Below are 14631 nucleotides of genomic sequence, written 5' to 3'. Positions count from 1 at the left end.
AATTCACTGGGAGGACCCAGCAAAAGGCAAACCCCGCAGACCGTTACTCCGACCTCCGCCTCGGGAGCGGGGCGGGGCGGGGCGGGCGAGAGGAGCCCGGGGGCAGGCGAGCCGGCCCGGCAGCGGCGTCTCCCGCATCCACGATGGGAAAACCGCTGGAGAAGAAGGCCAGAGCCCGTCCAGGCCAACGGGAGAGGGAAAACGCAACCTCTCGGGCTTTGCATTGATTTCTGTGTCTTAGGAAAGGGAAGAAAAGGAAAACTGAAAAGGAAGGAAAGGGGGAAAAAAAAAAGCCCACGTGCCTTCGCGAAGGTGGTTGTGTTAAAGCGCCACCTTCAGTCGGCTGGAGGCGCGGTAGGCAGACGCGGGGTGGGAAAACCGAGCCGCGGGGCGGCGGGGCCGGGGGACTCGCGCAGCCCGCGCCGGGGGCGAGCCGGGCTCCCGCAAACCCTCTCGTCGGACGGCACCCACCGTCGCAGGCTGGGCGTGTGCAAATCGGGAAGTGGGAGCGCGCGCCCCTGTCCGCTCCCACCCTGACCTTCCCCGTGGGGACTCGAAGGGAGCGCCTCGCCTCTCCTGGGGGACCGCGTTCCCAGGTCGCGCGCCAGCGCCCAGACCAGCGCCGTCGGCCCTCGGGCAGCCCGCTCACCCCCGCGCCGTTAGCAGCCCGCGCGCATCCCGGGGAGAACACGCAGAAGTGCACACACGCGGATTTTTTAAAAATAACATATTTCCAGACCGGCCTCCGCCTCTCCGCCACCCCCCACCCCCCATCTTTCCAAAGAAGCCCCGAGGGCGGGGTGAAGGGGGTGGGGCTGTAGAGTTAATAAAGGGAGATGGGCGGAGCCGGCTCGCGGCCATTGGCTGGCTGCGGGAGTGATGTCACCCATATGACACCCTGATAACTAGTTGGGAGAGAGCCCTCAACTTTTTGCAGAAGGAGCGCGCGCGCCTGGGAGTGCTCCGAGTCCGACGCTTGCGGCGGGAGCGCACGAGCCGGAGAGAGGGGTCCTGGGCTGCCTCGACTGCCGCCGCCGCCGCCTCTCCCGTCGCCGCCGCACCTACCCCGAGCACGAGCGGCCGTCGCCGCCCGAGCAGCCACCGCAGCTGGGTGCAGCCTGGAAGGGGGGGCGGGGGGGAGGGGGGGAGCCGTCGACGACGCGGGGTGCCGAGGACTTTGCAACTTGCCTGGGAAGGTGGAGGGGTGGAAGGGGGAGGGGGATCTCCGCACGAGACCAAGTTGCTCCGGTGGGAAGGCAAAGCACCCCGGCGGATCATGGTGCAGCAGGCGGAAAGCTTGGAAACTGAGAGCAACCTGCCCCGGGAGGCGATGGACACGGAGGAGGGCGAATTCATGGCTTGTAGCCCGGTGGCCCTGGACGAGAGCGACCCGGACTGGTGCAAAACGGCGTCGGGCCACATCAAGCGGCCGATGAACGCCTTCATGGTGTGGTCTAAGATCGAGCGGAGGAAGATCATGGAGCAGTCGCCGGACATGCACAACGCGGAGATTTCCAAGAGGCTGGGCAAGAGGTGGAAAATGCTGAAAGACAGCGAGAAGATCCCGTTCATCCGCGAGGCCGAGCGGCTGCGGCTCAAGCACATGGCCGACTACCCCGACTACAAGTACCGGCCCAGGAAAAAGCCCAAAATGGACCCTTCGGCCAAGCCCAACGCCAGCCAGAGCCCGGAGAAAAGTGCCGCGGGCGGCGGCGCCGGCGGGGGCGCGGGCAGCGCCAAGAGCGCCAAGGGCTCGAGCAAGAAATGTAGCAAACTGAAGAGCGCCGCGGCCACCGCGGCCACCGCGGCCGCCTGCCCCAAGGCCGGTGCGGGCAAGGCGGCTCACCACGGGGAATACGGCGGCGACGACTACGTGTTCGGCAGCCTTAAAGTGAGCGGCGCGGGGGGCGGCGGGGCCAGCAAGACCGTCAAGTGCGTCTTCATGGACGAGGACGAGGAGGAGGACGACGACGACGACGAGCTGCAGCTGCGGATCAAGCAGGAGGTGGAGGAGGAGGACGAGGAGCACCCGCAGCAGCAGCTCCTGCAGCCTCCCGGGCAGCAGCAGCAGCAGCAGCAACAGCAGCAGCTGCTGAGACGCTACAACGTCGCCAAAGTGCCAGCCAGCCCCACTCTGAGCAGCTCGGCCGAGTCCACCGAGGGCGCGAGCCTCTACGACGAGGTGCGGGCCGGCGCGACCTCGGGCGCCGGGAGCCACAGCGGGGGCGGCAGCGCCAGCCGCCTCTACTACAGCTTCAAGAACATCACCAAGCAGAACACGCAGCCGCTCGCGCAGCCGGGGCTGTCGCCCGCGTCCTCGCGCTCCGTCTCCACCTCCTCTTCCAGCAGCAGCAGCAGCAGCAGTAGCAGCAGCAGCAGCAGCAGCAGTAGCAGCAGCAGCAGCAGCAGCAGCGGCGGCGAGGACGCCGACGACCTGATGTTCGACCTGAGCTTGAATTTCTCCCAAAACCCGCACACCACCAGCGAGCAGCAGCTGGGGGGCGGCTCGGCGGCGGGGAATCTGTCCTTGTCGCTGGTGGATAAGGATTTGGATTCGTTCAGCGAGGGGAGCCTGGGCTCCCACTTCGAGTTCCCCGACTACTGCACGCCCGAGCTGAGCGAGATGATCGCGGGGGACTGGCTGGAGGCGAACTTTTCCGACCTGGTGTTCACGTATTGAAAGGCGCGCCCAGTTTCTCTCGCTCTTTCTCTCGGCGGGTGCAGAGCAGGGTTCCTTGGGAGGAAATCGTGGTGATGATGATGATGTTGATGGTGGTGGTGGTAGGGTGGAGGGAAGAGAAGAAGATGCTGATGATGTTGATATGATGTCGTGACGCAAAGAAATTGGAAAAGATGAAAATGTTGGTGGAGTTAAAGTGAAATTAGTAGTTTTTAAACATTTTTCCTGTCCTTTTTTTTTTTTTTTTGTCCCCCCTCCCTTCCTTTATCGTGTCTCAAGGTAGTTGCATACCTAGTCTGGAGTTGTGATTTTCCCCCAAAATGTGTTTTGTAATTAATATTTCTTTTTTTCTGAAATTCGTGATTGCAACAAAGGCATAGGGGACCGGGCGGGGGAGGGGAGGGAGAAGCCGCCCCGGAAGGCGCTGTTTGAAGCTTGTCGGTCTTTGATTGAAGTCTGGAAGACGTCTGCAGAGGAGCCTTTTGGCAGCACAACTGTTACTCTAGGGAGTTTGTGGAGATTTTTTTTTTTTTTCCTTAAGAGATCTTAAAGAACTGGTGATTTTTTTTTAACAAACACAGAACAAAAAAAGGGACCATTGCAGCTTTTTTTATTTTGTTTTATTTTTTGGAGGGAGAAAACTGATGTCTTCTATGCATCCGATTCTTAACAAAACTGCAGGGAGCTTGAAAAAATGCAGACTGTACAAACGCTTACAAAAAAAAACTGTGAACTGACTAAAGATCAGAGTTTACTTTTCAGATCAAATTGTTTATGGTTTTACAAATGTGATTTCTACTTGCCAACTTTTTTTTTGTAACTTGTTCCCTTATACCTCCTTGATTGAATACCAGACAGCCTAGACCTCAGTACAAAAGGTATTGAAACATTTTTGATACATAACAGACCTCAGTCTTTTTTAAAAATTAATATATTTTCAGGCGTATTTTTGTACAGTGAAAAGGGAACATTCTTGCTGTGTTTTTTCAGTAAGACTTTCAGGCACTTCTTCCCTTTTGATTTCTTTTTTTTCCTCTTTTTGTTTTTGTTTTTGTTTTTTTTTTAGCATGCAAGTATGTTGGTACGTTATGTCCTGGTTTAAAAAGGATTAAAATTTTTTAATAATCCTTGCATCTAAAGGCCTTGTGGTTTAAAAAAAAAAAGCAAACTTTTTTTTGTACAGAATAGTAGAGATTTGTTCAATATTTGTAGGTAAAGATTTATTGAAAATGGTGATATAGACCTCAGAGCTGTTATCTTAGTTTAAAGATTGTATATGTACTGTACTATAGTAGGACTTTATGTATCTCATACGCTGTGATATGTGGATGGGGCCCCAGATGGAAGGTTTGAAACTGGATTCTCGATTTTTAGCAAAAAAAAAAAAAAAAGGCACATAGTTTAAAAAGTTTCTCATTTTGTGCAATATAATCTAAATAAAGTACAGACCATCTGCATATTTTGTAGCAAATGGTGGCAAAGCAGACTCATGCACTGTCAACATCATTGCCTGTTGGGTTTTTTTTTTTTTTTTTTGTGCTGGAAGTCTGTATCTTGACAATTTTAATAAATCAGCTGGAACTGATAGAAACTCGCATCGCCCATAGTCTCTATGGAAGTCAAACTGGAAGTCCTGCTGTCGCAGCGCATTCAGAGGCGAGGCTGTGCTGTGCGCGGGTGGGAGGGCTGAGGCGGCGGAAGAGAACTATACATTAAGAAGGAGCGAAGCTTCAAAGGGCTCCATCGGCGAGCCGAGGAATACCGGGCTGTCTTTTTCCTCTTCCTGCGGGCCGTTCTGGCGGCCCCGGGAGGAGGCTTCCTCCTCCCGACCTCCTTCCCTCGCTTTCTGCGCTTCCCCGCCCCGTGCGCCGGCTCACCGCCTTCCCTTTCGACCTTCCCTCCCTCCGCCCGGCGGTCCCCCCACCCTGGCAGGCGGCGCCCCGCGAGCGGCTCGGGAAGATGGCCGGGGAGGGGCGGGGGGCAGGCCGGCTCGCGGCTGACTCTGGCGCGGGCCGTTCTCGGCGCTCGGGCGATGTGCGTGGTCTCTTCCGGGCCGGGTCGCCCGGGTTTGGCGGGGCTCCGGGCAGGGGCCGCGCGTCGCGGATCCCACCCCCCGCGGGCCTGGCGTGCGCTCCGGGAGCTCTGTTGGCCGGCCTTCCGCGGCCGTTGCTCTCGGAGGGTGGGGACAGCGGTTTCCAATTTTGAATTTTTTTTTCCTAACGCTCCATCTCCGCGTGCGGGGGTGGGGGGAGGTGTAGATGCTGGTGGGAAGAGCCGCCGCCGTTTTGGACCTCTAGCGAGTGATGGGGGCGGAATGGGGAGGTGATTTTCGCCGTCTCTTGCCTGTCTCCGGGGCCCAGCGTGGCCGCAGGCAGCAGCAGCGCCGGCTGTCGTCGGTAAGCGCGACCCCCACATGGCGGGATGGAGGCAGATTCCGGGTCGGCGAGGGGGCAGGGGGCGTGCGGCGGGGGCTCGGGGCTCCGCGTCTAGGCTGCCGCGGAGCTGTGGGCCTCGAGCAGGGCGGGAGCGCTGCGGGAGGAGGGCGCGGGTGGAGAGGTCCACGGGAGCCGGGAGAGAACGTGGGAGGGTCCCTGCACGACCGGCGCCGCCGGGCACGAAAGTGTCCCTCCGGGCTTGGGTGTCGGGGGCGGGGGGAGGAGTGGGGAAAGCGCGCGGGCCACCGTGGAAGGGGCGAGGGGAAAGCGCGGGGATGCGCGCTCGAGCCCGACCCCGGGCGGCGACGCGGAGTGCCCAGGGGACAGCGCGGGCTCTGAGCCTTCCCCAGGTCTTCCCCGTCGCCTGCCCGTCTCTGCTCTCCCTGGCCTGGTTCTCGTTTTCCGAAAGTCCTTAGGGACGAGAGTCCCTCAGGAGGTCGGGCTGGGCGCATCCTCTCGGAGGCGCGCGGGGAGGCACCATCTGGGCCCCACGAGGTTGGGGTGCGGAGTGGGGACGGGGAGCCGCCGGGGACTGGGAGCAGAAAGAAACAACCGGCAGGAGGAGGCCCGCTCCCTCACCGCCGCACCCCGGGCCTCCGGCCTGAGCCCGCTCCCCCCTGCCCCCCGCCGTCCCCACTGCCCCCAGGACCCTGCCTCCCGGGCCTTGGCGCCTTGGGGAAGATTGGCTCCACTTTAGTTTAAAAATCTCCTCCTCCGGCTGCGGGGCTCAGGCTCCGGGCGGTGGCGGGGGGCGCCGAGCGTTTTCCTGCCGCGCGCGCGCGCACCTTCCTCCCGCGCGCCCGCTCCCCGCTCCCGGGGGACCGTTTGCTGGGCCCTTCCCAGCGCGGAGTCCTGGCCTCAGCCCTCATCCTCGAGCCCTCGGGCAGGCTGCGCGCGGCGAGCTGGGCCGGGGACGCACGCCCGGGCCCGGGCCCTTCCCCTCTGGCCTGCGCCGCCTGCTTTCCCGGGGGGCAGGGAAGGAGGGAGGCGGCCGGGGGCTGCGGCTGCCTCAGCCTGACAGCCTCGGGGCGCAGGCGATTGGAGTGAGTTTTTGCCGTGGCCAATTGAAACTCGTGCTAGTGCCCCACTATTTTCTTCGACCTACTGAAAGGGTTTCACTAGGGCTTGCCTGTTTTTATTTTTTTGTTTTTTTTTTTAACTGAGATCTGTGGAGCCTAAATGGAAGTGTCCGCCTGCTGCCAGGAGCTTTTAGGCCAAAGGGCCCCTGTGCCCTTCCTTCCCCCACCTTCCATTTTCCTTTGCTTACCCCGCCGCTGCCCCCACAAGGGCCTCCGGCTCTGGGCGAACCTCCACTTGAGCCCTCCACCCCTGGGATGCGTAGCGAGCCAGCATTTTGCTGCAAATAGACCGATTTCTTTTTCGTAGCTTTCTCCTAATGAACCATCAGGTTTCAGTAGTTCCCGGGAAAAGAAAGGGCTGTTGGTATTAACAAGGTTCTCCATAGAGAACTGGATTTCTGGAATTGTTTACCTTTTTTTTTTTTTTTTTCTTTTCCCCTCTCCCAAATGATAAACTAACGTAGTCATTGGTCGGACATTTATTTTAGCCACGAGTAAACGAACCGGTGGTTTACAATTAACAATTCTCTGTGCTGGTGATTTTACGTGGCGGTCCTCTGCTGCAGCTCTAAAAGTTGTTGGAAACAAACCCTGTATCCAAATTTGGAAGGCTTTTAATCAATGTATTCGGAAAATTGGAAAACCTTGCATGTATTTTATGTTTTAATCATAGATGAATCTTGGACATTTTCTGTAGTGAGGTAGAAACTTTAATTGAAATTAGGAACATTAATAATTTGGTCTCATGTGGAAACAGTCAAGATTTTTTTTTTTTTAGAACTATCTAGCCTCAGTTTTTGCCAGTAAAATAAGAAAAAAAAAAATGGTTGGCCCTCTACGTTAAAACCTGTTAGAACTCAGGACAGGCACTTGAAGACGCCTTTAACAATATTTAGGCTGTTTTGATGAATGCATTGTGAAATCATTCATAATGAATTCTTTATTGAATGTCTAAAGCATATAATACACAAGGTATTCTTGCCACTGGATAGACTTCAATAAAAGTTTAATTGATTTTTTTTTTTGGTCTCTTAAGTACTTTTTTTTTTTTTTTTTTAAATTTAACGTTGACAGAATATCTTAAAATTGTAACATGGGGTGGGGGCCGGGTAGGAGCGGAGTGCACTGCAGCCCAGGCAGTGGTTGTCCTGCTGCTTCTAACAAGTTCACAGACTATGATGATGGCATTTTAATAAGATTTCCATCTTTAAGAACTTGAACCAGCATTCTCTTATTAATTCTTTAAACTGTGGAAATAATCTTCCAGTTCTTAACACTCTGATATGCATCCTCTTTATTACAAAATAATGCTAATAAAAGGCAGTGTACTTAAACTGTGCTTTGCAAATATGTATGTTACGAATGACTACAGTCACAGGGCAAATTATTTGTAGAACGATTATCTTTTAGCTAGAAAAAATCTTGCAACCATTTTGGGCAGAGATGTGTCTTTTTAATGTTAATCAAGGGGAAGTGATTTAAATATGCATGCATATAGCAGAGTCAGGAAAATTTCATTGTTTTTCCCTAAAAGAAAAAGGCATGACTTGTTTTTCTCTTCTCTGGGAGTTGAAACCATAATCATTTGCTATTGGTACAGTACAGGAAATGTAGATTTGTTTTTCACTTCAGATAAGTGACTTTTGCCCAAGGAATCTGAGAAATAAAGCAAATAAGTTGCTCTATTTTAAAGTAGTCATTCAATATAAATATATCAGTCTTAACTTTTTTATTCTCTGATATGATTAATAATGTGTATATTCTTACTTTTTCTTCTAATGTGCATATGTATCCTTGTGGACACTTTGGAGAGAGCTTTTCTTGGACTCTCCCATTTATAGACTCTTTATACTCTTTTATTGCGTGGTCCCCTGATTTTAACAGATTTCTGAGGCAAATATATTTGTGCTTTTTTCTTATGTAGGAAGACCAGTGAAAATAGTTTACTGAGTTGTCAATTTTATCAGTAGATAAGAAACTTTCTTTATTACAGTTTCAGGGAAGATTTTTTCAGGATATTTCTCAGTAATTCTAAGGGCCAAATTTTATAAAATTTCCATTAGGAATGCAAGTTTCAAATACCCTTTGTATAGCCTAGGCCTATGAGGATAACAAGACTGAGCCTTATGTATCCTAACACAGGAATTTACGAGTTCCCAAAGTAACCGTCTCCATGTTAAGACTATTGCACATGCTTTTCTGAGATTTGGTTGATTTTAATTCATGGTTCTTTCACAGTGTTCATTCTGTTTGACTTATTCTACCCCTTTCCCTTTTATTTGATGACCTAGCAAATTCTGCTATTTGATAACAACTCAGTTTTTTTCCCCCCTTCCTGTGGAGCCCACGTTTTCAATCACAATAAAGATTAAACGAAGTTTATTAAACTGAGCTCTCTTCCATTTTGCTTACTGCTGGCTTTTTTCTTGAATCCTAACATATTCTCAGTTTTTAAATTGTAGTTTTTTGTTTTTTTTTAACACTACCTGTATTGATTAGCTGCCTAATTAGTTTTATCTATTCCATGTGGATGCAGTGAGTTTATAAGAGAATTTCACAAACATGTAGTTTTTTAGTGAACTTAAACAGAATTTTAAAGGAGACCTATTTTTATACTCAATAAAAGCACAAAAGTGCAGAAAGTATAAAATGGCTTACAAAGGGAAACATAAGTTCATAATGTTCCATGTATAAAAGTAATAATTTTATTGGGTAGAGATATTCTTAAAAGAACCAGTACCTCTACCAATGCACAGATAGGACTGTTTTAAATGTCTTAGGAACTTCTGATTGCCGGCAGTTGCAAACAGATAACTTCTCTATAAAGAAAACAAACCACTAAAAGCAATATGATCAAGTTGGTCTGTGGTTTTCAATGAGAAATCGATGAATTTAAACAACCTGGAAGTGCAAACGTGGAGGCTCCAGTCTTATTGTTTGATCAAACTTCTTTTATGTAGTCACTTAGTCCTGGATTTTCTGCTGTGAAAATGACAAAATAAGGCAATTGGACAAAAAAGTTTGAAAACGTGAAAAATATAATTGGCTCTAGGGTGTTTGAAGGTGATTTAAAAAAAATATATATATATATATATATGTGATGCTTACATTGTTTTATTAGCCACATGCCATCCCCCCCTCCCAATGAAAGCAACTGGAAATAATAATATATCATATAAAGAATTTTGATCAAATAGATATTGACAAAGGGCCCTCTATCACATTTTTTTTCCCATTCAGTTTATGTTCAAAAAAACAGTATGCCTCATCCCTTGTATCACATGGGGAGAAACGTTCTATTCCATGACCATTACTTTCCCATTTTGTCTACTTTTACTCTTGTACATATGTTGTGGGTTTAAGAGTCTTTTGCATTTGTTCTGTGACACCTTTTTCTGAATGGACTGTTTTAAAACGGAGGCCTATTCTCTGGTTATGGGACTCCTAGTGGTTACAGCATTCCATGATGCTCTGTGATGATGGCCACCAGGACAGAAACCTCTGATGTTTTAGAGCAGTTTTTCAGCATGACACTGTTAAAGTCTGTATTTTCCAAGGCCACATGAAATTTACTTTCATAGCCACTCCAGGGTTGGGAGCGGAAAAGCTGAAAAACACTTTTGTTTAGAAGTCTGAGTGGTTTGTGGGGGTGGGGGGAACCTGTTTTAGGGTTTGCATGCCAGTGCACGGCCTATTGCTGTGAAACAGAGAGAGGGTAGAGCTACCTGTGGCAGGGCACTGGAGGATGCAGTGTTTGATAGCGCTAGGGGGGAACAAAGAAAATGCATGGCAAAGTTTCGTCTTCTAGTAGACTATATAGCATGCAGAGTTTAGTGTGTTAAAACAGTGTATGACATTGCTGTATCAAAGTTGTAAAATTAAGCATTATTTATTGAAAACTATGTATTTTTTTGTAAAAACCTGATCACATAGAGAATATCAGTGGCTTGTGCTAGTGCTCCAATTTAACCAGCTTCTTGACTACCGTCCTTGGTATGCAGTGTTAACGCTCAGGGTTGAAAATAGTACACTCCAATGTCTCTTTGGCAAGAGTTTTTCACAGAGGAAGACATTTGTTCAAAAGACTCTAATAAAATTGTGTGATCAATCTGCACCTGTGGTTTTTATGTGAATTTTTTTTCCAGTTTTGCATTTGATATAACTACTGTTGGATTCTTAAAAAGTGTTGTCTCAAAACTGATCATTACTGACAGGCTTGAAAAGTACTGGGTGTCTCAGCATCCAACATAGCTGTTAGCTTGGAGAGGAATAGGCCACGTCGGCAATGCTACTCTGGGCACGTTTCAGAGATGCTGAAAAGTGGAATAAGCATGGTAATAATTTCTTGATATTTTTAACTGGCCAATAGAGTGAATGAAAGCATAAACTGAGTATAGAAGGGTAGTTTAACATGTTTTGTGAGAAATGTTTAAAGTAGAAAATGAAGGAAGGAAAAATATCAGGGGCAGTTGCTGCTATTGAATTCAATGCCAGCAAACTCCATCTCTCTGTGTCTTTTTTTTTTTTCCTATAAACAATTTACAGTGTAAATGTATTTTGACATAGAAATCATTCTGTATTGAGATTCTTGATATAAAATGCTTTTATGAAAGCCTGTAAGTGATCCTTGGAATTATCAGATTTTTAAAAAGATGTGTTTACATGGTGAGTGTTTGTTGCATATTAAATTTGGTTTTGTAGAAACGTTTGTGTTGTATTGTAACCAATTTCAAAGTGCACAATTAACACAACCACTCTTCCAGTTCTTAGTTATCCCAGTCTTCACTACAAACCAAAGCAGAAATAGCAGACCTGTCTATGGTGATTCTGTTTAATCATTATATAATGTAGCCACTGTTTCATCTTTATTCCAGAATAGTTTAGGATGTGTTTCATCTTATTAGAGTTTACTTCTATTCATATTTTGAAGAGAACAAAAAATAGACCCTGACATAAGTTACACCTAGTAAAAATTATTGTTTACAATAACATGAAAGGATCCTGAATATGTGTAAAATTTCTCATTGAGGCTACTTAAACTACTCATTATGTTGCTTGCCTTTTGGTCATGTGGGGGTTTTCTTTTTTTAAAAAAAAAGAAATAATTTTTAATCCAATATTTAAATGTATTGAAGAGACACCTGTGAATGAAATGTCACTGATAAGATTTTTAAGAAAACACAAGATGTAAAAACAATGCCTTTGACATTCTCACAGTAAATGTGGAGTGAAAGGAAGAGCTGGTAATAGACATACTCCAGTTCTGGCTTCCCATAAAATACCAATGGAATAGTTTACCTTGATGGGATGTCTTGATCCAAATGTGAATGATAGTATCTTGTTGGAAAATACATTGATTCTACTTAAAAGTACCTACCTTTATCGAATGAGCCACTCGGTGAACTTGAAATGATTGCACCCTGATTTTGACACTGGTCAAAGCACATATCATAATTTTATTAAAAGTATGACTCATTTTGATATTTTGTTTTCAAATAATGAGAGTGGATGGAGGGCAGGGCAGGGCAGTTCACTTGACCACTCTGTGTTTTTTGTTATCTGATAGGATGGAATTGTGGATTTAAAAGTTTGTGATCTGTGATCAACAGAAAATGGGGTCTAATCATAATAGGCAGCACATGCAAAGATCTGAAAAAAATAGGAGAAAAACCCTTATCGTTCTATAAAACAATCAATAAGGTGTATTTAGCCTAAATCCCTTCTGGGCATGCTCGTTACCGGTTGGACTAAATAATGGTGTTCCCTTACATGTGGCTTAGGGATCCTGGCTGTTGTTAATTTGGCCAGTATGACTACCTACTATAAAGGGTGGCCCATAGATTAGCTTCCTTACTACAAAGGCTTGCTAGTAACCTTTGATTCATTTGACCTACCAAGAGTCGAGCTGGCCTAGACTTCTTCTTGGAATTGAGAAACAACTTGGCTTTGCATCTGAAGGAGTTGAATTGAAAGGTCACGAAGATCAAATGTTAAGACTGAGGTAAGCATTACAAACTGAAATTAAGAAGTCAGAAACGAGTGGAAAACGAGGAAGTCAGAAAGCAAGAAGCAGAGAAAGCACGAGGGAGAATCGAGTGACCCCTGAAAGAATTGCATAAGTCTGAGGAGGGGGAGGTCCCCGTTGGTTTTCGGGCCCTAGATCATCAGGGTTTACTGGAGGAAATCTGTGGCTGAGACAGCTGGTAGCCTACCTAATTATTATTTGGCCATTCTTCGTTTCTAACAAGACCTTACGTTTGGTTTGAATGGTAATGTGCCCAGCCCCAAAACTACATTGCCTTGCATCCTTTGAAGACACCCATCTGGCCAATGAGATGTAAGTTAAAGATGTTTAGTGAGGTCTCCAGGAAGGCATCTCCACAGGGAGGCATATTAATGAACATGTACCTCTTTGCATTTGCTCCTTCCTTCCATCTAGAACTTAGACAGGGAAGCTCAAGCAGCAGGTGTGATCTTGTGATCATGAAGGAGAGGAAAAAGGAATTGCAGAGTCCTTGATCAGCCCTGACATCCTTGAGCTACTGAACCTTTGCCAACCACTGTCCTCATGTTTGGGTAAGTCACGGTTATTCAGATTTTCTCTTAAATGTGATCAAACCCACAGCATCCTATTTCCTTGTGAGTATTTGAGAAGATTTGTCTTGCTTTTAACTCAGTAAGTCAAACTAAAAGCAGTTTACGTAGCCAAAGGTTGATATATTAGATGTTAAAAAGCACATGGAGAGAGTTTAATAAAAGTCACAACTGGTAAAGGAGAATTTAAAAAGGAGAAAGAGAGGTGAGTACAGAGAAAGAAAGAAATGTTAAGTATTTTCATAGTAACAAATAAGATACAAGATTTACTGGCTTAAATTTTAGGTTTATTTTAAAGAAATATTTACATCAAAGATTTGTTTGAGAATTGCCTTACACCGTTTTTTACATATTTACATAACAAGGTCTTTCATTTGTCTTCATATCTCCAGTATGTCATTACTTCTTTGCAAAATAAAGTACCTCTCTTAGTTGTATAGGCTCTCATCACCATCTTCCATACTTCCAGATTAGGTTGCTCTTAAAGTCTCATTTTGCTCAGGCTAAATACAATACTGTTTATTCCCATTTTGTCTCCAATAGTTAAAATTTTGGTTTTCGAATGCATAAAATAGCAGAAGCAACACATTTAGAGGGGTGAATAGAGAACCTAAAGAAGCAAAAACAAAACCAAAAACATTATAGATGACAAGAAATTTATAAAAACCAAACAAAAAACCCAAAAGCCTGGGATCATTTAGTGGTATAGATAAACAGCTCTACTCAGATGAACTCTAGGCACATCACTGTTTTATATCATATTACAAAAATCAGTGCTTATCAAAGTAACACTAGATCATCAAAAAAACAACAACAACAAAAACAATTTAAATCATTCACTGTGCTCTATTTATGAAGGCAGGGAAGGATGAAATATCTTCTTAAATATTTCTACTCAGCCTAATTTAAAATCAAATAAGACAGTTCTGGGAGAACCACTTTTGCCAAAACTTTTCCACTTGATAGTGTTTTATAAGTAAAAGTATTTTTCATTCAAGAGCTAACAGATAATATAGGGAAAGAGACTTTGCTTTTTGAGGAGCATGTAAGACAAAAAGACAAAATAGAACATTCCAGTTGGATGAACTGAAGAACTCTTGATACTCCATGTGACTCAGATCCTACAAAATTTAAATTCCAAATCTGTATAATCCAGAAAATTGAACAGAGGCAGATAAGGTCAGTTAGAGAAATTTCTTGAGATGAGTCTGAGCCATGTTGTAAAGGAGGTGAGAGACGTGGTTAAGAGAAGAGGAAAAGAAGGCTTTTCGGAATTATTTGTAGCCAGAAGCACCGCAGAGAGACCTGCAGGTGAACTCCACCCTGGCTGAAAAGGCTTCAGGTTACCTCAGCAAAGCCGGGAGATTGCCTGGGATCCAGAGGTGAGGTGATAAGCAGCTGAACTAAGTGGTGGTGATAGGAGAGAGGAAGTGGTGGTAGGAGGGTGAATACAAAATGAGAAAAAAATTGGAGTTTTGTTGTGTTTGGATAAAGGAGAGGGTCAGGAAAAAGCTGTAGTCTGTTGTAAATCCGATTCTTTGCTTGACTGATGTGACATTATCGGGAACAGAGAAGGAGGTGAGGGGGCAGTGTGTGAGAGCAAATCATGAGCGCTCTTTTTTTGGCCTTTAACATTTTAGTTCTTGGAAACGCTTCAAGGAGAAATGGTCAAAGTTTGCCTGGGGCAACCCCAGTTATAGTGGTTCTGAGGTATTAATCGAGCCTTTTTCACCCCCACTTTGCTTCAGTTTGGATAAGTTATACGTGATCCCCTCTCTAAGTGTAAAGTAGAGCGTGGAAGGGATTAAGGGACAACACACTGGTGTTGAGACTGAGCTCTGTA

General features: G+C 46.7%; 1 protein-coding gene and 1 non-coding gene across 5 annotated transcripts in view; both read left to right on the top strand.

The window, feature by feature from the left end:
* The first annotated feature begins 914 nt into the window (after nucleotides 1-914).
* SOX11 (SRY-box transcription factor 11) lies at nucleotides 915-4271 on the top strand. The gene has a single exon (XM_058287925.1). It carries the CDS (start codon nucleotides 1277-1279, stop codon nucleotides 2678-2680), a length of 1404 nt encoding a protein of 467 aa, XP_058143908.1. The 5' UTR covers nucleotides 915-1276; the 3' UTR covers nucleotides 2681-4271.
* Nucleotides 4272-4824: 553 nt separating this feature from the next.
* The window catches only part of LOC101445216 (SRY-box transcription factor 11), a 129338-nt gene continuing 119531 nt past the window's right edge, over nucleotides 4825-14631 (top strand). Inside the window, exons 1-3 of one of the 4 annotated variants that reach the window (XR_011647479.1) lie at nucleotides 4825-5076; nucleotides 12093-12195; nucleotides 12634-12770. This is a non-coding gene — a transcript (SRY-box transcription factor 11). The remainder of the gene's footprint in view (nucleotides 5077-12092; nucleotides 12196-12633; nucleotides 12771-14631) is intronic. The other 3 variants (XR_009183469.2, XR_011647480.1, XR_011647481.1) reach the window with 3 other exon arrangements.

The sequence above is a fragment of the Dasypus novemcinctus genome, chromosome 25 (assembly GCF_030445035.2).
Source record: "Dasypus novemcinctus isolate mDasNov1 chromosome 25, mDasNov1.1.hap2, whole genome shotgun sequence".
Taxonomy (NCBI): Eukaryota; Metazoa; Chordata; class Mammalia; order Cingulata; family Dasypodidae; genus Dasypus; species Dasypus novemcinctus.
Note: the sequence above shows the minus strand (reverse complement) of the source record. Positions and strands in the feature narration are given on the sequence as shown.